The sequence below is a fragment of the Lethenteron reissneri genome, chromosome 40, assembly GCF_015708825.2.
Source record: "Lethenteron reissneri isolate LAM-NWPU_2019-01 chromosome 40, ASM1570882v1, whole genome shotgun sequence".
Classification (NCBI taxonomy): domain Eukaryota; kingdom Metazoa; phylum Chordata; class Hyperoartia; order Petromyzontiformes; family Petromyzontidae; genus Lethenteron; species Lethenteron reissneri.
In genome coordinates, this window is record NC_083818.1 from 12,588,286 (window position 1) to 12,613,532 (window position 25,247).

The 25,247-nt window shown below is 46.3% G+C and overlaps 1 protein-coding gene across 2 annotated transcripts in view; it reads left to right on the top strand.

Annotated features, from left to right (window-relative positions):
- Positions 1-25,247, top strand: part of LOC133352498 (zinc finger protein ZFP2-like) — a 42,506-nt gene that overhangs the window by 6,117 nt on the left and 11,142 nt on the right. The window contains exon 3 of one of the 2 annotated variants that reach the window (XM_061568178.1): positions 1,751-8,641. In XM_061568178.1, coding sequence (XP_061424162.1) covers positions 1,773-4,112 — 2,340 coding nt within the window. In that variant the 5' untranslated portion in view covers positions 1,751-1,772 and the 3' untranslated portion in view covers positions 4,113-8,641. Of the gene's footprint in view, positions 1-1,750; positions 8,642-25,247 lie in introns of those variants that run through there. The other variant, XM_061568179.1, reaches the window with a different exon arrangement.

Genomic DNA, 25,247 nt, shown 5'->3' on the forward strand with positions numbered 1-25,247 from the left:
ACAAAGGTGGCCGGGGAGGCTTTGATTCAATGGAATACATATTATCTGGTCTTGTGTGTGTTGGACCTATTTCTTGTACCTCTTATGACTTACCCCGGGTCTAATATCTCGTGGTTATTATTTGGTTCATGTTTAACCAAGATTCGTAATGCCCCTCGTTGTTACCATTATTCCGAGGGTTTTGCCAAGCTTTGTTGTAAGTCTGTGTCACCAGGGATCGGTGTTTTATTTTGAATTATATTTTGATATCCCGAGGCTGGAGATATAACCAAGCGCTCACTTTCTTGTCTACCAGAATGCACATTCCTTGGTTCTCTTGGTGAAGTTACATGGATAGAAATATACAATACAAAATGATATACGAGTTGAATAAGGGTGAAATAAAATAAATAATAAACAGGACCCTGCGGGGTGGGCTGGTAGGAACGAATAACCAAAGAATATAAACATAATGTATTATTACACTTGCAGTAGGGGGCGATGTTGTTACGCCTAATCGGACGATACGAAGGGAGACTTTGAGGCCTATTTCTAGGCTTTAGGCCTAGCTGTAGGCTTTAGGTCGCTGTGAGTTAATATTTAATTTAAATGTTTTAATTATTAATGTAAAAGCTTGAAATTTAAATGTTTCTATTTCAAAAAATCAGGGAATGTAACATTGTGAAACATTAACTCCCTTTCACACACGTGGGCGTACGATACGAAGGGAGAGTTTCAGGCCTAGTTTTAGGCTTTAGGCCTAGCTGTAGGCTTTAGGGCGCTGTGAGTTTTTTATTTAATTTCAAAGTTTTAATTAAAAGCTATCTCAGGGAATTATAAGGGAATGTTACACGTGTTTAGCCAGGAAAGCCTCATTAATTTAAATGTTTTAATTAAAAGCTATCTGAGGGAATTATAAGGGAATGTTACACTTGTTTAGCCAGGATAGCGTCACTCAGTCTAAAGGTTTTTGTAGGGTCATGCCAAGTGTTTGCAGTAGGGGGCGATGTTGCTACACGGACGGACGATATAATCTATTGGTGTCTGGTCCACTTCGTTCCTACCAGTATAAAGCCGCTCGTATAGACTGCAGTCTATAACGTCGATTTGTTCTTTTTGACGAGTTTCAAACTTTTACCGTTAAAGAAAATGCGAGTTGTAACGTCCGTTTGTCTCTGCTATGTGCTCTGAAGATTTGTTTGTGAACTGTCCAAAACGTCCGGGGAGGTCATGTCATATGGTCATCTGCCAGCCTGGAGATTTCCAGATAGTCGCGAACCCCTCTTTGCCCCGAAGTTTGTTGTTTAATGACCTCCAGATGCTTGGTGTAGCTTGAGGGATAGCGGAGTTGAGTGTTGGTTTCATTTATTAATTATTTAAGGAAAAAAATGGGTCGAATTATTCTTAATATATATTTTTGGAAAAGGTCTATATATACAACACACCTCTAAGTTGCGATTGAACGTGAATTTATGAATTTCTGCATAACACAAATAGTATTATTTTCAACACCTTTTGCTATGTCAACTGAATTTAGCTTTCATAAATATTCCTTTTGTAGCCAGACAGCCGAAATTTGTGACCATTTGCCCTCTCATTGTGTGCCATAACAGCCCGCGTGATGAATTTGGGAAACTTTTTCACTATATCATGAATATATGAATAAGTATAGACGTGTAAGTCACGTGTGACTGTGTATATGTATTCATCTGTGCCTCTACTGACGTGTAGATATTTTTTTTTCTCTCTGCAACTGACGCTTCCTCTGTAGCTTCCTCTGCAGAATTGGTCTGATGGAGCAAAGGCACTCGGCGCAGCTCGGTGCGACAAGGCAACAATGCGACCAGTGTTCATACAGCACGAATTGTCCTGAACATTTGACACAGCACCAGAGAACTCGCCTGGGAGAGAAACCCTTCAAGTGCAGTGTGTGTGGGAAGGCGTTTTCAGATTCATCTACTCTTGTAAGACACCAGAGAACACACACGGGAGAGAAACCCTTCAAGTGCAGTGTATGTGGGAAGGCGTTTGCACTTTCATCTACTCTTGCAACACACCAGAGAACACACACGGGAGAAAAACCCTTCAAGTGCAGTGTGTGTGGGAAGGCGTTTGCAAAGTCATCTACTCTTGTAAAACACCAGAGAACACACACGGGAGAGAAACCCTTCAAGTGCAGTGTGTGTGGGAAGGCGTTTGCACAATTATATACTCTTGTAACACACCAGAGAACACACTCGGGAGAGAAACCGTTCAAGTGCAGTGTGTGTGGGAAGGCGTTTGCAATGTCATCTGCTCTTGTAGCACACCAGAGAACACACACGGGAGAGAAACCCTTCAAGTGCAGTGTGTGTGGGAAGGCGTTTGCACTTTCATCTACTCTTGCAACACACAAGAGAACACACACGGGAGAAAAACCCTTCAAATGCAGTGTGTGTGGGAAGGCATTTTCACAGTTATCTGCTCTTGTAGCACACCAGAGAACACACTCGGGAGAGAAACCCTTCAAGTGCAGTGTGTGTGGGAAGGCGTTTGCAATGTCATCTGCTCTTGTAGCACACCAGAGAACACACACGGGAGAGAAACCCTTCAAGTGCAGTGTGTGTGGGAAGGCGTTTGCAAAGTCATCTGCTCTTGTACCACACCAGAGAACACACACGGGAGAGAAACCCTGCAAGTGCAGTGTGTGTGGGAAGGCGTTTTCAGATTCATCTACTCTTGTAGCACACCAGAGAACACACACGGGAGAGAAACCCTTCAAGTGCAGTGTATGTGGGAAGGCGTTTGCTAAGTCATCTGCTCTTGTAGCACACCAGAGAACACACACGGGAGAGAACCCCTTCAAGTGCAGTGTGTGTGGGAAGGCGTTTGCAAAGTCATCTACTCTTGTAGAACACCAGAGAACACACACGGGAGAGAAACCCTGCAAGTGCAGTGTGTGTGGGAAGGCGTTTTCAGATTCATCTACTCTTGTAAAACACCAGAGAACACACACGGGAGAGAAACCCTTCAAGTGCAGTGTATGTGGGAAGGCGTTTGCACTTTCATCTACTCTTGCAACACACCAGAGAACACACACGGGAGAAAAACCCTTCAAGTGCAGTGTGTGTGGGAAGGCGTTTGCACAGTCATTTGTTCTTGTAGAACACCAGAGAACACACACGGGAGAGAAACCCTTCAAGTGCAGTGTGTGTGGGAAGGCGTTTACAAAGTCATCTACTCTTGTAAAACACCAGAGAACACACACGGGAGAAAAACCCTTCAAGTGCCGTGTGTGTGAGCAGGCGTTTGCACAATTATATACTCTTGTAACACACCAGAGAACACACACGGGAGAAAAACCCTTCAAGTGCAGTGTGTGTGGGAAGGCGTTTTCAGATTCATCTCATCGTTTAAAACACCAGAGAACACACACGGGAGAGAAACCCTTCAAGTGCAGTGTGTGTGGGAAGGCGTTTGCACTTTCATCTACTCTTGCAACACACAAGAGAACACACACGGGAGAAAACCCCTTCAAATGCAGTGTGTGTGGGAAGGCATTTGCACAGTCATCTGCTCTTGTAGCACACCAGAGAACACACTCGGGAGAGAAACCCTTCAAGTGCAGTGTGTGTGGGAAGGCGTTTGTAATGTCATCTGCTCTTGTAGCACACCAGAGAACACACACGGGAGAGAAACCCTTCAGGTGCACTCCGTGCAGGAAGGCGTTTGCACAGTCATCACATCTTCATGTACATCAGAGAACACACAAGTATCAGAAAATCCACCAGGAGTGGAGTCTGAAATCAGCTTGTGAAAGTCAAAGTGCCGTAATGAGCCCATCCCTCATGAAACAAGAACCGGAAGAAAATCCCAGCTTGGACGCTTTTAAAGGTGTCAAGGTGAAATATGAAGAGGTGAAGGTGAAATGTGAAGAAGTGATGGTGAAGAGCGAAGAAGTGAAGGTAAAATGTGAAGATGAAGAGTCAACTCCAAAATCTGACCTCCACATCGATGGAGGCAACGTGAAGCAGGAGGAGAATTTTGACTGTGAAGCAGAGCGAGGCAACTCCCAGCAGTTTGTGGAAGTGGAGGTGTGGGTAGACTTCCTCCGAGACAATACAAAGTCAAATGGAGACCCGGTAGATGTGTAAGCCAGAGACGATATTGCTCCAATAGCTGCACCTTTGTCACAGGCCTTAAATGACGAATGTGAAGTTGAACACTCAATTCCTAGGTTCAACCTGCAGGGTAAGAGCCAGTCTTTGTGGACCTGTGGGTTGCGTTGATCTCTAACCAGGAGCGGGAGCCATAAAGCTCCCACGCATTCACTATGTTATGAATTGCATTTATATCGTGCTTGCTTAATCGCCTCGACAACTCGGAGTTTTGTATCGTATCTCGTTTCAAACACTCGAAACATCCCCAAGTAGCAGCTGCCCCTGTGTGGCACAAGGTGGTGGCCCTTGTTGTGTCTATAACCCCTTTTTAATTTTATTTTTTTAAAGAATTATTCTGCCAACATATATAATTTTTTTTTAATAGAAACGGGGCAGCTTGGAAACAAACCCGCTCCCCCACTTCAACAGATGCGCGCACACCTCGCCTCAAGGGCTTGAGGGCATGAAAGAGGGCAATCAATGTCATAAAAACTCCCCTAATTTCACACAAGAGGAACAAGGGAGGGGTGAATTTGCAGGCGGGGGTTAGGATGACATCCTTTCGTTAAAAAGCCTTACAAAAAAACCAGGCACCACGGAGAAAGATAATTATATTCTTAACAAAGAAAATAGCATCGACAACAACAAAAAACACAGACGGGTTTGAATCCTCATGTATTAATTTCATACGGACATTATGTACACTTGGTAGTTTCTACGCGGCCGGGCCGAAGCATCAAAGAATAATTATGGCATCAGGGTCGCTCCAAAACAAAAATCCCTAGCCCGGGATATCAGATTAAATAATCACAAGAAGTCAAATAATAAATAGGGAATTAAAGTGGATCTCCTAGGAGAATTAAGGGTGGAGAAGTCTCATAATTAACCAAACACAACACCCCATGAAAAGCGAGCAACTCGCAGCCATCTTTGTCTCCCCGCAACACGGACAGCAGGATTTGCACACGCGAGCAAATAACATTTCCATGGAAGATCAGGTCACGATGAAATACCGTGAACACGGTTATGGCATAACTTGGGTCGCTTGCAATCAAATCACAATGGAACTAAGCAGAAAATGGGTCGCATTTCAACTTCCAAACCAAGAACAACTTAAGCTGTGTGAGACAAAAGATATAACGCCCAGAGCAAGGGAGGGGATCATTAAGCTCGCTTAACGTGTAGGTTTTCGCGACAATATTATTCATAATCAAAGACATGGAGTATGATTTATAACTTGGTGCGAACGCGGATTGTCGGTCTGGTTAATGGATAACTTAGGTGGCGCCGTCGCGAGGCCCCCACCCCTCCTTCCAGAATAATTACACAGCTGTGTCTTCAAAGCTAATAAACACACGGATGGACACACACGGACGCAGATGTGTTCACCCTCACAGGAATGTTTTATGACACAGCCTTTGAACAAACTCGGAAAAACTGAGTGGATTTTCCCGATATAAGCAGAGGCAAAATGCATTCAAAGCAGATCGTCAGGGCTCTGGCCCCACCACAGATCTTCAGGGTTTCGGCCCCATCACCGATCTCCACGGGGCTTCGGCCTCCATCTCATCTCGTCTCCGGGCTAAGGCCCCCACCAGAAATCTCCAGGGCTACAGCCCATCTCATCTCAACGCCGACAACGAAGAAGCTCTTCCGTCATCCAGAATGACGAGGTTCGCGGGTTAGCGACGTGCAGCAACAAGCCGAGGTCTGCACCACCTGAGAAGAATCGTACCCTGAGTCGCCGAGCTGCGAGTGAAGCTGACGGAGACTCCAGCTACCACTCCCGAGCCAACAAAGACACCAACGTCCACCCTGCAATGAACGAAGCATCACTCCTCGTCAGAGTGACGACCAGCGAACAACCCGCAGGAAAGGCGGAGATCGCCAAGCGAGCAAAGCAGAGAGCGCGAAGCAGTGGAGAAAGCCTGATCGAACGGCTGTGAGGAGGACAGCACCATCGAATGTGCCGCGTGTTTAATACGCACACCCAGATCAACCAGCATCAACCAAAACCGACTTCCCGCAGTGGAGAAAGAGAGTCAAAGTCTTCCGAGAGCGCGCCACCGCGCCGTCAGCTACCGAGGACCGCCAAGCGCCGCCGCTCAACTCCCTGCGGAGAAAGTCGCGTCTGCAATCCGCACGGGCTGTGAGGAAATCTCCGAACAGGGTCGTATCGCTTCCACACACACAAACTCAAGGAAGCACAGATAATATCTTGTCAAACCGGTTTCTTTGTCATAGAGTCTCGCCGAAGAATTAATCAAAACAGAGCCAGATTCGCTCTCCCACCAACACACACGCCCTCACCCACCAATGTTTCCAACATTCCGTTAACAGATATAATCTTGCCAATGAATCGATTGAAGTATGCTTCGCTTCGGGGTATAATAAGTGCTTTTATTGCCTTCATACAAATCGTCGCATGTCTGTTTTAAACTCCGCCAGTCGCCGGTTGTGCTCGATATATGGGGGAACTACTGAGATGTCTGGTGGGAAAGTAGAATTACGGTTGTTAGAAGAGTTAGTCATTCAATTTCGTAATTGTGTAATCTCGCAAATGCATAAGTGTTTTAGTCATTCATTTTAGTTAAATGCATAATCTCGCAAATGCATAAGTGTTTTTAGTCATTCATTTTAGTTAAATGCATAATCTCGCAAATGCATAAGTGTTTTTAGTCATTCATTTTAGTTAAATACATAATCTCGCAAATGCATAAGTGTTTTTAGTCATTCATTTTAGTTAAATGCATAATCTCGCAAATGCATAAGTGTTTTTAGTTATTCATTTTAGTTAAATGCATAATCTCGCAAATGAATAAGAGTTTTAGTCATCCATTTTCGTTAATTGCATAATCTTGCTCATGAATTATTGACGCATGTTTGACCTGCATGCTAGAATGTCACATGCTTGTTAGAATAAAACATTTTATCACAGAAGCATATCGAGTGTTCCTTCCAAGTCCATGCAAAACTGTCTTATTCTTGAGAACTGTAGCCTGTGATGAGATATGAAACTGGAGACCTAAAAATAACATAACACACACTAGGATAGTCGGTAAATGTTTAATCAATGATAATCGTGTTATCCTGATTGATACAACTCTGGATAAACGAAATTAAGCCTAATTATCATAACTGCACACATTAACATAATCGCAAGCATCTGCATAAATTACTACGATTATCTCCGTGATTATCATAATTTATGCATATAATTACACATTAACATAATGAGATTTGCGCATTTTTCGGAAAATTATTAATTTTTATAATTTTTATCAAAATTTCATAAATACAACATATACAACACCCTGCACGGGCCTACATGTGGACAAGAGCCTGTCAGTAGGGGGCGATGGTTGATGTGGCATCTTGGTTGTGGAGTTTGTAGATAATGTTTTTAGAATTTGCTACATTAAACATGCAATGGCCTACTTGTTTTGAATGGCGCAATAGTACGTTGTATATACACTGTTAAGCAGACTGTTCTTTGTTTATCTTGTTAATACGATGTAACCTGATGCAGCATATTTCAGTGCAGTAATTTAACTTTGTAAAAATGATTGTCAATAATTTAAAATGAATACTTCTCTGATTGTGTGCGTACATGTAACATTTTGTCTTTAAGGGTCAAACATTGAATAACTGATGTTAGGATAAAGTGTGTGTTTTGCAAGTAACCTGTACAGATCAGGTGAGACTCCTTGTTCTTGTGATACAGGTCAAAGGGTACTTTAGTGTTTTCAGGAAGCATCTCCCTCTGCAGCATCTCATTGTCTTTGAAATAGGGAGCACATTTGGATCGTTCATCAGTTACAAGGCATACCACTCAAAAGTTACATGTAGAGGAGATACATTCTCTACAAGACGAATTATAATTTTGCATTACGTGTTGATGTAGATTTTGTCTAACTCGGACTAGAAATGCTCCTTGCTGATTAACGTCTGGATGTCCGTAACTATCGGTTGAAGCATGCCCGGCTGTTGTTGAGACTCTGCACCAATCGGGGTGCACAGGTGGCTTGCACTGAATCAATGGTGCACTACCAGAAGTCTGTGCTAGTTCTAGTTTGTGTAAAACATTCCTTTGTTTCGTGGAGAGATCGATAAATGAAAGATGTCGTGTCTGCTGATCTGCTTCATCGCAAGGAGGTAATTTTAAGAGCATATTTGAAATGCATTTTTGGTACAGATTTGTATTCGGTTACAAGGCAGAGCACATCTCCACAACAACACTCATAATTTTGCTTCATGTCTTATATGTTGGCGAACTTGGACAAGAAATGGTCCTTGCCGATTAACGTCTGGATGTTCACAACCATGGGTTGAAGCAAGCCGGACGGCCTGCGGTGCCCCTCAACCATTTACGGCTTTCGGCCAGGAAAGTCACGAAAAAAATTGCACACGAACGACGCATCCACGCAAGCTCCCGATGCTCCGTTTTGAAGTTTTAAAATGAAACCTCTTTAAACTGTTATTTTTTAAATAGATTATTGTATTCATTAAAAGCTTATATCATTTTACATCTGTAAGACTTAATTGAAAACGACATTTGCTGTGAATTTTCTCTCGTCGTGAGGTAAATGGCCTTGCCGGGGGGTTCGATGCGGACTTTCACCTGGTTGGGATCGTGGAATCGAGGTAAGGTGACAGAGTTGGCCGTGCGAGAAGACCGCCGTCTGCAGATTGATTCCAACGTGATCGAACGTCTGTCCCTGCGCCTCCGTCGTTCATGCACGGGGCACGTAGGTTTGCAGCGCCCCCTGCATGAAAACGACAAAGTGCAGCGTTCATCACAGTTAAAGTAGTGCGTTATATATAAACTAGCTGTACTACCCGGCTTCGCCCGGGACTTGTATCTACCACGGCCGGCCACCTTTGTCTCCCCAGTGGCGATGTTAATACGCTACAGCAGTTACTCGTTTGAGGCAGAGTCGACCTAGGGGAGGTTCAAATAATCGTCACCGGTGGTGGCCGTGAGCGGGAATCGAACTGGGTTCGCCGGGTTGGTAGCGCAGCGTAGCGTTAAGCACTACACCTACCGCTCCTCACACACCACACACACACAGACACACACACAGACACACGCAGACACACACAGACAGAGACACACAGACACACAGACAGCACGCTAACCACTACACTACCGCTCCCCACACACGCACACACACAGACACACACACAGACACACAGACACAGGCAGCACGCTAAGCACTACACTACCGTTCCCCCTACACAACACACGCGCGCGCGTCCATAGGTACACATACACGCGCTTGCTGCAGACACACACGACTTTCAGGGTGCGTACGGCAGTAAACGACTGAAATAATAAAGCGGCAATGCTGTGTAAGGAACGCCTTAGACCCGCATTACACATTTGTGTAATGCGAGCGTAAACACACAAACACACACAAACACATACACAATACACACACACATACATGCAGACACACAGACAGACACATAACACACACATACAAACACAGAAACACATACACACACATACATAGACACACACATACATACACACAAACACATCCACAGACGTACATACACACATACAAACAGGCACGCAGACATACACATAAACACATACAAAAAACCCACATACATACACACACACATACATACACACAAACACATGCACACACATACATACACACATGCATACAGACACACAGACATACACATAAACACATACACACATACACATGACCCGGCTTCGCCCGGGACTTGGATCCACCACGCCCGGCCGCCTTTGTCTCCCCAGTGCCGATGTTAATACGCAACACCAGTTACTCGTTTGAGGCTGAGTGGACCTAGGGGAGGTTCAAATAATCGTCACCGGTGGTGGCCGTGAGCGGGAATCGAACTCGGTTCGCCGGGTTGGTAGCGCAGCGTAGCGTTAAGCACTACACCCACCGCTCCTCACACACCACACACGCACAGACACACACACAGACACACACACAGACACACGCAGACACACACAGACAGACACAGACAGACACACACACACACAGACACACAGACAGCACGCTAAGCACTACACTATCGCTCCCCACACACCACACACGCACACACACAGACACACACACAGACACACACACACAGACACAGACAGCACGCTAAGCACTACACTACCGTTCCCCCTACACAACACACGCGTCCATAGGAACACATACACGCGCTTGCTGCAGACACACACGACTTTCAGGGTGCGCACGGCAGTAAACGACTGCAATAATAAAGCGGCAATGCTGCGCGAGGAACGCCTTAGACCTGCAACACATTTGTGTAATGCGAGCGTAAACACACAAACACATACATACACACACATACACACAAACACATACACACACATACACACACATACACACACACAGACATACACATACACACAAACACACACATACATGCACACAAACACATACACAATACACACACACATACATGCAGACACACAGACAGACACATAACACACATACATACACACACATACATACACAGAAACACATACACACACATACATACACACACACATACATACACACAAACACATGCACACACGTACATACACACATACATAGAGACACGCAGACATACACATAAGACATACAAAAAAACCCACATACATACACACACACATACACACAAACACATACATACACATACATACACACATACATAGAGACACACAGACATACACATAAACACACATACACATGACCCGGCTTCGCCCGGGACTTGGATCCACGATGCCCGGCCGCCTTTGTCTCCCCAGTGACGATGTTCACACACGACAGCAGTTACGCGTTTGAGGCTGAGTGGACCTAGGGGAGGGCCAGGTCCGTTTCAAATAATCGTCAGCGGTGGTGGGCGTGAGTTGGAATCGAACTGGGGTCGCTCAAGCAGCTTAATGACTGTTTGTACAAAGAACATATAAAGAATCGATTATAATAACCAGGCAAGAGTCCACATTATAGACTGCCAGTACACGCACTCAGCTTCATAAGCAGGCTAGAGTGTACATGATAGAGTGGCAGTACGCTCACCGAGCTTAATAAGCAGGCTACAGTGTACATGATAGACTGGCAGTACGCTCACCCAGCTTAATGAGTATTTGTACAGTGAACATTAAAGTAATCGATTGTTGGCGCGTTGGGTTTAAAAGTAATATTAATAGCACACATTGTGGTGGGGGTGTAGTGAAGAGTAGGAAAAACTTTGAATTTACCTCAGAGTGGCGTGGTAGGTGTCGAGGCCTAGTAGCGTGCAAAGCCTGCGGCCTCGCCTAAAATTGTCGGCTTGGAAGAGGCAGGGTACGGGTGGCGTGCCTTCCCCCCCCCCCCCTCAGCGCTCCAACAATACTGTGTAATGGCTATTATTTAATTAAATACGGAGCTTATGAAAGTGGCGAAGGCGTGGCTAGCCGTTGGCAGGGGCAACCGCCGTCCAATGAAACTGCAGCCCTTTGCGAAGGCGTCGCTAGCCGTTGCCAGGTCCAATGAAAGCGGCGAAGGCGTGGCTAGCCGTTGCCAGGGGCAACCGTCGTCCAATGAAAGTGCGTATGGGCCGAAATCCACACACACACACACAGACAGACAGACATTCACGATTTTATATATATAGATGTCATTTTTGTCTGTGTGTGTTGACGCAATTGCACTCCTAGCAACGCACACACGATCGATACAAATCTCATTCGCGTTAACAATACTTAAAAAATATACACACAATGCTGAGGTTCATTCTTTAGTCTTATGTCTCCCCCACCCCAATGCATGCAGTTACTGCTATAAAGTCTGTAGATATTAATTTTAGAGCGCTTAGATGGCATTATTGCAGCGCGGGTGGGGAGAGCGGCCCAGCCCCCAGCCTGGCAATGTGTCACCTCCTCCGGCTTGGCAATCTAGGCAAGGCCGCGGGCTCTGCATGGGACTAGGCCTCACCACGGCAATGTGAAGTACCATTTTATTTAATCTTTCGCTAAGAACTCAGGTTTATTGTTTACTATTATGAAACAAATAAGTTGGCAAATATTACAATGAAAATGTTGCACTATTTGGTTGCTAAATATGTTGCCTGCTGCCTGCTCGTTAATTAACGTCGGTGCATTGGCACCATTCTGGCGAATTGCCCGATGATGCTGGATGTAATTACTAGCGAAAAGTCGTACTACTCAAAAATTGTAAATGTTGTGGATTCACTCTTCAACACACCGGTGGGCTGAAGTAGGGAACTTTTTGCCTTTTGGCGTCATCTGGTCCAACCCATGTGAGACTAGGCTCTAAGGAAAGCTGTCTCGGGTGTGGACCAATCAACTTCAAAGCCAGTGCACATTATCAGAGTTATGTCTTTTGTTTGTATTATGACTGCAGGTATTGCGGTCTATGCAAACATGACTCCTTGTAAAAAGGTGTCAGTTTTGTTGCCCGATAGAAGGGTAAAAAACCAATTATCATATTTTTACTGGCAAACGAGGTTCCCATGGTGAACTTTTTGTCTTTTTTACTGATTGGCCGTGTCGGGTGGTGGAGGGTTACGACACAAATAATAATGCAATCTAACCCAAAAATGTTTGTAATAAATAATATTGGTCGCGAAAGCCTACATGTTAAACTATTATCTACACTGCTAATTTTGCTTTTGGGCATTGAGTATGCCTTTCTATAATCTGTTGCCTGCTTCTTTACCTCACTCGGTGTACTGCCAGCCTTTCATGTCGACTGTATCCTGCTTTATCAGCTGCTGACCGTATTGACAGCTTTTTATGTCGACTGTAGCAATGCTTGTGTCATTGAGTCGGCGTACTGCCAGTCTATAATCTAGACTGTGGTCTGCTTCTCAACTTACCTGCACGTACTGCTGCTCTTTAATGTAAACGTATTTCATCTTATTTCTTCAATGCATTTCTATTGTTTCGATTGCGCACGTCACGGTATTTACTGATACGTAGTACTGCGATGCCGATTAATATGTTATACTGCTAAATACGTTGGACTTTCTTAGCTACAGCCCATTGCATTTCGTCTATCGTTTTGTGACATTCGTGGGAACATCACCCATTTAATTTTTGCCGTACCGCACCTTTACTTTCCACCAAAGCGGGGAGCACGCAGGGAGGTTCAAGGCCCCAAATATTGTTGACCTTGCTTTCTTACGGTGGGTGAGGATCATTGTGAGAGAGACATTGTTCTTCCATACCAAGAAAACACCATCGCACAATTTCCTGACACTGAAAGAGCATACGATGCCCTACAATAACACATTTTCCTGTCGCAAGGCCAAGATGGGTAGCACGTCAAGATTCCTCCAATTACAAAGCTGCAGGACAAAGACATCCTCACAAAACTGTCTCTAAAGAAACTTCTATTCCTTCGTGATTCATCACCTTCACTTGCAATCTTAAATGAAAGGAGTTGCAGGTTCACCTTTATCCAATCCAAAAGCCACCAGACAGACATGACATCTTAGCTAGGGTCTAAAAACTTAAAGTTTATGAGATGCTTATTATGACTAACGATGGCGGCGTCTTTGGATAGACAAACAGTAGCTTGCACACCATTGGGTGGCAAAAACGTCGTCCACCTAGTGCTCACATTTCGCTATGGATGAGGGAAACAATTGATGCAAGTCACATTGACACATTTATCAGTGTTGATCTATCTCACCCCCATCCAGACCCTGCCCTTTTTCTATGTGGTCTGCAACCAAATGGTCCATGGCCCATGCGCCCAGTTCTATCCAAATGCGCCATGTATGTGTGGTGGTCAAGGTTGACACCAAGGTTGACACAGGTCACACAGGTCACACAAGCTAGGGGAGAGGTACGTACCGGTCTGGACCGGTCCAGACCGGCAGGGACGAGAGGTAGTTGGAACCGCTCTGAGGGGAGGGGGCTGGCGAGAGCCAGGGCCCCGAGACACCCCCGCCCCTCAGAGAGAGGGGATATAAGACGGCTCCCGGAGAGCGGAGGGGTCCATCTCACGAGAAGCTGAAGGAGGTGCGGCCGGAGATCCTGGACCCCCAAGCCTCGAGGATGCCGCCCCGCTGGGACTGAGTAGCTGAGTAGCTGTAGGCTAGGGAAGGAGAGTAGCTGAGTATCTGTAGGCTAGGGAAGGAGAGTAGCTGAGTAGCTGTAGGCTAGGGAAGGAGAGTAACAGAGTAGCTGTAGGCTAGGGAAGGAGAGTAATGAGAATAGAGCCGGAGGCTGTACCTCCCTCGGTTGTGTGGTTGGACTGTTCCCCCAGTGAGTCCGGAGGACTAGTGTTATTGGAATAAAAGCGTGTGGCCTCTACGAAGTCTCGGTCTCATTCAAGAATACTACATATGCAAGACCACAGGTGTACCAAGAGGTATCCACGGAACTACTTGCAAGACACTCAGTCGGCCCATGATGGCTATCCTCGATATCGTCACAGAAATACTGAGCATGGTGGATTTCAGACAACGCTCAGACCTGCCACTAACTCGCTAATTAAGGTTCACAACCGGTGGATCGTTCCCTACTGCCCTCTTCTGTGCAAGATCTTCCAGGCCCACTTTAATGTGAAATTCTGCTATTCTAAAAAAAGCCATCAAATATGTTTGCCAATACATCAACAAAGGCCCTGACATGGCTGTCTTTGCATTACAAAAGAGAGGGGCAAAGTGTGCATGAGCTCAAACTTTTTTTCCAAGGAAGATACATCAGCAACAATGAGGCCATTTGCTGAATTCTTGGCTTCCCCATCCATGACCGTTCCCCCACAGTCGTCCATTTGGCACTTCACCTCAAAAATGGTCAGCGCATCTACGTCACCAAAGGAAATGCCCAACAACAGGCCCTGGCTCCACTAGATACCACCCTGATGGCGTTCTTGGTTTTGTGCCCAAGTGACCCATTTGCTGCCAACCTGCTCTACCATTAAGTTCCCTCCTACTATACATGGACTGCTAAAAACATGGAAGCGACTAGCTGCTGACGGTGAATCTGATGGCTTAGGACGAGTCTACACAGTTCATCCCAAGGCAGTCGCCTTCCAACAACGGAGGGTGGAGGAGCGACGCTCACAACAACGAGCGGAGCGTTGGTTGGCTAAAGCACAGCAAGTTGGCACAGTAGGGGGCACAGGTGGTGCATCAGCCAGTCATCTCAGTCGACCCGTGGCACCTGGGTCTGCTCCGTGACCTGCCGGTGGGCGTTCGACATTTCCCGTGGCCTCAAGGTGCACATGGCCTGGCACAAGCGTCGTGGTGACGTCACCGCCACTTAGTGGCGAATAGCGGTTGTTGTCTCTAACTGCGTATATCCAACCATATTCAACTACTGTCAGTAGCAACACGCACCTGTTCAACTTCCACGACTACACGCGACTGGAACTTATTTCACACCATACATAGCCAACCGTGCTCATCTATAGGTCTCTGTGTGTACGTTGAACGTCTTTCGCACCATACGTAACCAACGGTGATAATCTATGGATCTCTGTGTGAGTCTGTGTGTATCTAGAACTTATTTCGAACCATGCGTGCTGTCCCTGCAGAATAGGAGCGACTGGTATCTGTGGAGCTGTAGGCTGGGTAAATCTGTCGGCAGGAGCGAGAGACAATGAAGCTCCCAAGCATTTGAAATAAGTTCGAGGAGACGAGGTCGGAGTTGAGGCACACTCTGTTTATTAACTCAGTGACAGGCACAATAGTTGAAGGGGTAACGGCCCCTTCACCCGTACTATGGGAAACCCACCCTAGTTACTAAGCCCTCTGTCCTGTTCCCCAGTCCTCCTCTAATGGGCTACGGGAGGCTGACTGATCTGGCCCTGGCAAGCACAGATCTCGGCACCAGCTAAGCCGGCCTTGCCCTGACAAGGGCAGAGGTCCGGGAGCTCTTGGGCCGCGCCGCTGGCTTACCCAGCTCGGCCCTGACAAGGGCAGCGAAACAGGGGAGTCCCAGGGCCTAATCTCCGAGTCTTCGATCTTCACTGGTCAGCTTCGTGTCGAACTGCCTCGAGCTCTCTGGCTCCCCGCCTTTTATAGGGATCCCCTCAGAGGGCCGGGGGCGTGGGGGATAACGGATGCGGACGTCGGTGTGACCACCCGTGTGTGTGAGTGCAGACAACCCTGTGTTTGTCGTCCGCCGTTTCTCCCGTAATAACCCCTACATCACCCCCCCCTGTACAGCTCGCAGCCGTCCCGGCTGTAACAATCCCTCAACCCCCAAGAATAAAGATGAAACACAGTCAACACGCATGTGCCTCTTATCAGTAACAATAACAAGGACAAGTGTTACAACAACCGATGGTCCCCTATAAATACCCACCTCCCCAAAATGCAACATATATACAGAACGTGGTTCACCATCCCCACGCACAAAGAAGCATACATACACACACACAAAAAAAAAGAGCGAGTTCGGCAGCAACGGAACACGCGCGGAAAGCTACTCATAACAACCGGCGCGTCTTGGCGCGTGTTCGTGCAGCGGGCCCGTCACAAAGGGCCGGCTCGGTAGAGTCGGCGGCAGGCGTCGCATTTGCAGGTGCCTGGTCGTCCGGCTTCCCGGACGGGCCAGCACCGACCCCCTCGGGAGAGGCTGGCAGCCAAGAGGGCTTCAGTCCTTGGGCTCCTGAAGACGGGACAGTTAGTAGCGGATCAGAGGCTGACGGCGACCCCGCCCTCCAGGAGTCAGTGGACTCCCCACATGTTCGGCCATTGTCATGAGAGGAAGCGTGCGGAGCAAAGAACGGCTTTAACCGTGAAGGGTGCACAACCCACCGACGCTTCCCCCATTTAATGCGCACACATTGAGGCCGCATAACCTGCACAATTTCGACGGGGCCCCTCCATGGTCGCAACAACTTAGCCGAGGTGGCCAATGGCACCTGGGGGCAGTGCAGCCACGCTCTGTCGCCCGGGTGCCATTCGTGCATGTGTGACCGGCGCGATCGCAATCTTTCGTCCTGTTTCTGGCGAGAGTCAGAGTTTTGCATGGCCGCCTGCCGTGCCTCAGCCAACCGAAGGATGTTAAATTTAACATGGTCCGCCAGTTTGGATTTAGCGTGAGGCGCGGTAATCGTCAGCTGAGTCGCGACAGGCGGGTCAACCTCGCGGCCATACATAAAAAAAAATGGCGAGAATCCGGTCGCCGCGTGAGGAGCCATCCTGTATGCTGCCAGGTCTCCCGGGATCCGTAGATCCCAATCGGTTTGGGACTCAGATACCTGGTGGGATAGCATGGACGTAAGAGTCCTATGCAGGCGTTCTACCATCCCATCCGTTTGTGGATGGTAAGGCGAGGTACGAATTTTTTTCGTACCCAGAAGGCCACACACCTCGTGTAAAAGGGCACTAGTGAAATTCTTTCCCTGATCGGTCAACAACCGTTCCGGAGCGCCCTTGTCGAGGACATAGCCCTGAACAAAAGCCTCCGCAACGGCTGCTGCCGACTGGTTGGCGAGGGGCCAAGCCATAGGCCATCGCGTGAAATATTCCACGCCAACCAGCAGGTACTTATTACCCCTCGGCGTGGAAGGAAACGGTCCCAAAATATCAAGGGCGACAAGCTCATTAACCCGGGTGACCGAAATAGACTGGAGCGGTGGACTGGCTCCCCTCGCTGGCGGCTTCCGTTGTGCACACTGGGTACAGGACTGCAGCAGATCGTCCACGTCCCTTGCCATGCCCGGCCAAAAGTAATTAAGCTGGAGCATGGCAAGTGTTTCGAGGGTACCCAGGTGCAGGAGCCGCTCATGAGCAGCCCATACAGCCCTACCCCTCAAACGATCTAAAGGTGCCCCCCCCTAAGTGGCAGCTGCCCCTGTGTGGCACAAGGTGGTGGCCCTGCACCGGCCTGCACGTGGACACGAGTCTGTCGGTAGGGGGCGATCATTGACGTGCCATCTCTATTGTGTAGTTTCTGGATAATGTTTGGCATTACCCCAATGTTGACCGTGACACCAACATGCATTTGTGCGTTGTGAATGACACGACGCTTTGTTTTACATCTGCCGTTAAGCAGACTGCGCATATTTTTGCGAATGTTACTGGGGTAGCCAGGTGTGCCTGTCGGATTTAAACCTTGAACCTCTGAAAGAAACAGAGAATGCGCTACCATAGTATTGGTTCTTTTGGTAAAGTTACGCAGATAGAAAACGAACAATAATATATAAAATACTAAATAAAATGAAAAAGTTGGAAAATAAATTGGTGAAAAGATGCCATTGGTCGACTGACTGAGATGACTGTGCCCCCAACAGTGTACACACACAGTGTACACACACACAGTGTGTACACACAATGTACACACGCACAGTGTACACACACGCACAGTTTACGTACACACACAATGTACACACACTGTGTACGTACACACACACAGTGTACACACACACTGTGTGTGTGAACACACACATACAATAATGTCCACATTGTTGTTGCAGAGCTCACACTCCCAAGGGGTCTCTGTTCAAGGGAGGGAGTAATGGAAAATGAATCTAAATCTTAAACTCCAACCCCGCTCTGTGACGTCACCACTCAGCATTACCTCATCGGCGTGAAACGCCAGCGGGAGGTGTTCCTCGCTAGTGACGTCATGTCACCAAGGTATTCACCCCGCCCAACGCGCCCTTGAGCGTGACGTCATGTCACCTCCTGCTGCCGCGTGACGTCACGAAGTAACGGAAAATTGCCGCTCCGCGCGGGAACTGAAATCCACGGTGAGAAATTCTCATCGCGGTTGTGGTGGTTGTTGTGGTGGTTGTGGTGGTGGTTGTTGTGTACCGAGGTAGAGCCTCGCTCTCTCTCTCGTAGGGATGTCAATTGAGTAGCAGCGAGCATGGAAGCGATGTCCGGGGTTTAACTTTACAAAGCAGGGCCTTGCCTCCTGCCCTCGCCTGATGGCGTTTGCTTCAATTCTCTCGCTTAGTTGATCAATCTGTGGAAGAACGCAATCAGCCAGGCGATGCGTTAGTTGTGTGTTGACCGACTCTCTGTGTTGCATTGCATTACATTTCTAATTGTATTAAGTTTGTTTGATTAAGTGCAGTCACCAAACCTCCAAATCTCTAATTGACACAAATCCGTAATTATAATAATTCTAATATATAATAACTACAATATGTTAAAATAATTATAATGTTATAATTATTATAATATGTTATAATAACTATAATCAAATATGCTCAAAATGTCCCCCCTCCCAATATATTGCTATCAAAAATATTTGTAAATAATAATTGCGATGCTATGTTAATAAAAACAACAATTTGCTAAACCTTGGCCACAAAATCTGAACTTGTCTTCATATAACAATGCATAGATTTCTGTTCATATGATTGCGTTGTACTTCATGAATCCCTAATCTCTGCCAATACATGCTATGAAACAAGAAAAGGTACCAAAGAAAAAACAGCAATGTAATACAATACACTATGAGACATTTTTGTATCAAATAAAAAAAAATCCATCCCATGTGTTAGTGAATTTTTAAATATATATTTTAGGGAGGAAATGGCAGGAAAAGAGTTTTTTTTAATTTAGATATTTTTCTAGTGGGGGCCCCAGACCCCCTGGAAGATTTGGTTCCCCCCAATGTTGACTCCATGGCTACGGCCTTGCATTGACATGCTAAGTTCTCTACCCCCCCTCTCTACCCCCCCTCTCTCTCTATTTAAGGCCTCGACACAGAGGCGTTGTTTCTCTGTGTGCCTATGTGTGTCTCTCTCTGTGTCATCTCTCTCTGTGTGTCTATATGTGTGTCTCTCTCTGTGTGCCTATGTGTGTCTCTCTCTGTGTGTCTGTGTCATCTCTGTCTATGTGTGTCTGTGTTTTGTCTCTCTCAAATTGAGCAATCTTTGGAAGAACGTTATCAACCAGGTGGGGTGTTGACTGTTATGTTAGCCGACTCTCTGTGTTGTATTGCATTACATTTAGAAGTTTACTAGGTTTGTTTCCTTTTTCATTTGTACCTGATGACGATTGCTTGTGTTGCAATCGAAACGTCGTATGCTAGTATTTAATTTATTATTTTATCTTTCTACGTGACTTTACCGAAAGAACCGAAGAATATCTTGCTTAAGTTTAAATTTCTCTGCACCTGTCTCGCTACTTTGTAACTTTGTTTTATTTTAAATATTCACAGTTTTTTTCATTTTTTACCAGGCCACGCCCGCTTGAGCTGCTAAACCGCTCTTGTTTTCAGAAGCGACCTGCCCACAACAACAATAACAACAAGGTGGGGCTTAATTCTAGATTTGAAGCTTTCGTGACTGCAAGGATTCATATTCTTAGGTTTTTTCGGTAAAGTTACGTAGGTAAAACATCAAAATTAATAAAAGTAAATAAAATAACACAAAAATCACGACGTTTCGGAGGCAACACAAGTCTCCGTCATCAGGTGGTACCGTCACAGCCGGATTAGCTGCATCAAGTGAGGCAATGATTCAAGATGTAATCCCTTAAAAAGCAAGTTGAGGGGGAGGCGAGGGGGGGGGGGAGCTAATCAGAATGTGGTAGCCAATGAATGGAACGTATCGGGAGAGAGGGGGGGCGGGGCTCAAAAACAACACGGAGTGCCAACGTACAAAAGAATGCATTCTTTTGGCCCCGGCCCCCCCTCCCCCTCCCGATGCGTTGTACGTTGGCACTCCGTGCCGTCTTTGAGCCCCGCCCCCCTCCCTCCCGATACGTTCCATTCATTGGCTACCACATTCTGATTAGCTCCCCCTCCCCTCTCCTCCCCCTCAACTTGCTTTTTAAGGGATTACATCTTGAATCATTGCCTCACTTGATGCAGCTAATACGGCTGTGACGGTCCCACCTGATGACGGAGACTTGTGTTGCCTCCGAAACGTCGTGATTTTTGTTTTATTTTATTTACTTTTATTAATTTTGATGTTTTACCTACGTGACTTTACCGAAAAAACCTAAGGTGGGGCTTATCAACAGCGTGGTGGTGTTCACTCTGGACACGTGGTGGTGTTCACTCTAGACGCGTGGCGGTGTTCACTCTGGATGCATGGCGGTGTTCAATCTAGACGTGTGGTGGTGTTCACTCTGGACGCGTGGCGGTGTTCACTCTAGACGTGTGGTGGTGTTCACTCTGGATGCGTGGCGGTGTTCACTCTAGACGTGTGGTGGTGTTCACTCTGGACGCGTGGGGGTGTTCACTCTGGACGTGTGGCGGTGTTCACTCTAGATGCGTGGTGGTGTTCACTCTAGACGCGTGGCGGAGTTCACTCTAGACGCGTGGTGGTGTTCACTCTCTACATGTGGAGGGGAAACCCGGGGATCGGGAAGGAAATCCACACGACCACGCGGAGAGAGAGACACACAGCCTCGGCTGTGTTGATTGATCCTCAATTAATTGCTTGGTGGAGTGAGGAAGCATTAATACTAAGCAGGTGAAGGTGGCCAGGCGTGGGTCTGGACACACCAACACCTGTGAACCGTGCCAGTGTGTGACAGTGGTGGAGCCAGTGGGGGTGGGGTGGCACGTGTCCCCCCAACGATGTTTTCTCGTTCATGTTTTTGTTTTTTGTTTGTTGCGGTTGCATCCGATTCAAGAGCCGAATGGCTCACAGGGCTATACCAAATAAATGAAACTGAAACTATTATTAATTTATTTATTTTTTCTACGTGACTTTACCGAAAGAACCAAAGAGTAATCTTGCTTATGTTTACATTTCTCTTCACCTGGCTCGCTACTTTGTAACTTTGTTTTATTTTAAATATTCACACAGTTTTTATTTTATTTTTTTACCAGGCCACACCCGCTTGAGCTGCTGTACCGCTCTTGTTTTCAGAAGCGACCTGCCCACAACAACAATAACAACAAGGTGGGGCTTATCAACAGCGTGGTGGTGTTCACTCTGGACGCGTGGCGGTGTTCACTCTAGACGCGTGGTGGTGTTCACTCTGGACGCGTGGCGGTGTTCACTCTAGACGCGTGGTGGTGTTCACTCTGGACACGTGGTGGTGTTCACTCTAGACGCGTGGCGGTGTTCACTCTGGATGCGTGGCGGTGTTCAATCTAGACGTGTGGTGGTGTTCACTCTGGACGCGTGGCGGTGTTCACTCTAGACGTGTGGTGGTGTTCACTCTGGATACGTGGCGGTGTTCACTCTAGACGTGTGGTGGTGTTCACTCTGGACGCGTGGCGGTGTTCACTCTGGACGTGTGGCGGTGTTCACTCTAGACGCGTGGTGGTGTTCACTCTAGACGCGTGGCGGAGTTCACTCTAGACGCGTGGTGGTGTTCACTCTCTACATGTGGAGGGGAAACCCGGGGATCGGGAAGGAAATCCACACGACCACGCGGAGAGAGAGACACACAGCCTCGGCTGTGTTGATTGATCCTCAATGAATTGCTTGGTGGAGTGAGGAAGCATTAATACTAAGCAGGTGAAGGTGGCCAGGTATGGGTCTGGACACACCACCACCTGTGAACCGTGCCAGTGCGTGACAGTGGTGGAGCCAGTGGGGGTGGGGTGGCACGTGCCCCCCCAATGATCCGATCGAAAATCCCTAATTTCGATAGGATCATTGGGGTTTATTAGTAACTAACTTCACTACCCGGCTTTGCCCGGGACTTGGATTCTTGTCTTGGATTAACTTCATATTCCCTCATAATTCACTGAAAAACACTGAAAAAATTGATGCTTGCAAGAAAGAAGCCGAAACAAATAAATTTACCTAAATCGGATGTTTTCACTCAAGGAAATTCAACCTTTACCCACTTCTGCGTCAGGTCGATTTTTGCCACTCCAAAAGGGAATGACTTGGCGAGCGGAAAATAGTTGTGTTCACTTAGAAATTCCAGAAGGCGTGAGCTGTGCAAATTTCTTGACGCCAGAGCTCAGCGTTGGAGAGTTTTTGCTGCTTCACACAAACAAACATCTGTAGTTTCTGCTTTATATTTAAGATAGCAGTTGTACCCGTTCTTCACACGGATATGTATTGAAACTCCAAGAAGCCAATGACTTAATTGGCCTGGAGGGAAGCGCCACCTAAAATCTCCTGGCACGCTGTGAACAGCTGTAGAAGTACGGCGCGCGAAGAGCCGTATGGTAGGGGTACGCATTGCAGAGCGCTTCACTCAGGTGTGTTGCGGGTTGACGCCACATACTTCATGGTCATTCCACCCCCCCCCCCCACCCAAAATAGAAAAGTCTACTTTTCTTTCCTGAAGGCAATACGTTCAGGGAGCGCGATGACGATCACACGCGTCGAATGAAAAGCAAGAGACAAGTCCTTTCTTACTAACAACTCCTTACTTACTAACAACTCCTTACTTACTAACAACTCCTGTAATTTTTCATTGCTGGAGGGGTTTCCCCCCCTACCTGAAAATCCTGGTTCCAACTCTTGAGTGTGTGACATTGTCAAGTTTGTATTTGCAGTAAAGTCTATTAACTATTGAGCACAGAGGTTATATCAAAACAGTAGTTTATTTTAGTTTTTCCTCTGGAACTCTTTGCAAGAATGGAGTCAGGAACTTATCACAGCACACTTGCAGCTGAAGCCGGAACTGTTCATCCCAGCATTCTAGGACATCTGTGCCTGGCTTCACACCTCTCAGTTGCGATTGAACATTAATTTATGCATTTTGTGCATAACACAAATAGTATTATTTTCAACACCCTTTGCTATGTTAGCTGAATTTAGCTTTCGTAAATATTTATTTTGAAGCCAGACAGCCGAAATTGTGTGCTCTGAGTTTTGGGTTAACGTTCATTTTGAAGATACGAGGGCTTCCAGGCATGTTTATGACCATTTGTCATCTCATTGTGTGCTATAACAGCCTGTGTGATGAATTTGGGGCAAGATTTTTTAATATATCATAAATATATTACTAAGTATAGACGTGTAATCTTCTTGGTTCTTTCGGTAAAGTCACGTAGAAGGGAAGTAATAAAATAATAAAAATAAAACATAATAAAATAATTATCACGACATTTCGGCCACATCACAAGCAGCCGTCCTCAGGTGAAGACCAGGTCTGTCGAGGTGACAGCGTCTAAAAGAAAACACCACCACGCTTGGAGCGTCTATTTAAGCTGGGTTGGAAAGGGGGGGGGGAATGCGCATTGACAAAGGAATCTGCATATCAAGAGGAATTTAGCATATTTATGAGAAAGGCAGGAATGCGATTAGTGCTACTTGTGAAATGAGTAGAAGGTGGGCGGGGGTTTTTAAAAGTCATATTATGCCCATGCATTATGCAGGATTAGCAGCATCAACGGGAGGGGATAGGGGTAGCATTAATAAAGGGAAGGAATGTTAATAGTATGTAGCTGCAGTAACTAAACAACAACGTAAAAAGCTAAAGTATAAACTACATAGCATTAAATTGTATACTGTATTACTATACACTACCCTATGTCTTAGAATAACACATAGTGTAATATTACACTATGTATTATTCTACCCACCCAACTGTATACCACACTGCTGTATATTCACTATAGAATTTCGATACTATATACAGTGATACCTCGGTTCACGAACGCTTCTGTTCACGAACAACTTGGTTCACGAACAGAAAAGTTCATAAAAATATGCTCCGGTTCACGAACTCCGCTTCGGTTCACGAACAGGAGCCGCGGCCATTTTAATGCTATTTCCAGGCTGTCACATGGTCGTGACTTCCTGTAGGAAGATCGTGGAGAGAAGAAGAGACACAGAAATAAGTACTGTGAGTACTGTGAAGACACGTTCAGTGACTTTTTGCTTTTTGGTGTGCTTTTTAGCACATACAGTACTGTACTGTACTACTGTACTGTACAATACTGTACTTACTGTATTGTACAGTTCACCCGTTTGAGTGCTTACTGAAGTCATCTCATGCAAGGTTAGTGTTCTCTCTTTATACATTACTATACTGTACAGTACTAATGTGTATTGTAATTTGTTTCATATTTTTGTGCTTCAAAACCAAAAAAAAGGTCAGAACGGATTAACCGGATTTACATTGAACCCTATGGAAAAATGTGCCTCGGTTCACGACCAATTCGGTTCGCGACCAGAGTCAGTTCACAAATTAAATTCGTGAACCGAGGTATCACTGTATTACCTTATACATTGTATTAAACATTACACTTTAATGCTATTATTATACAATATGCTATACACTATACCATTCACC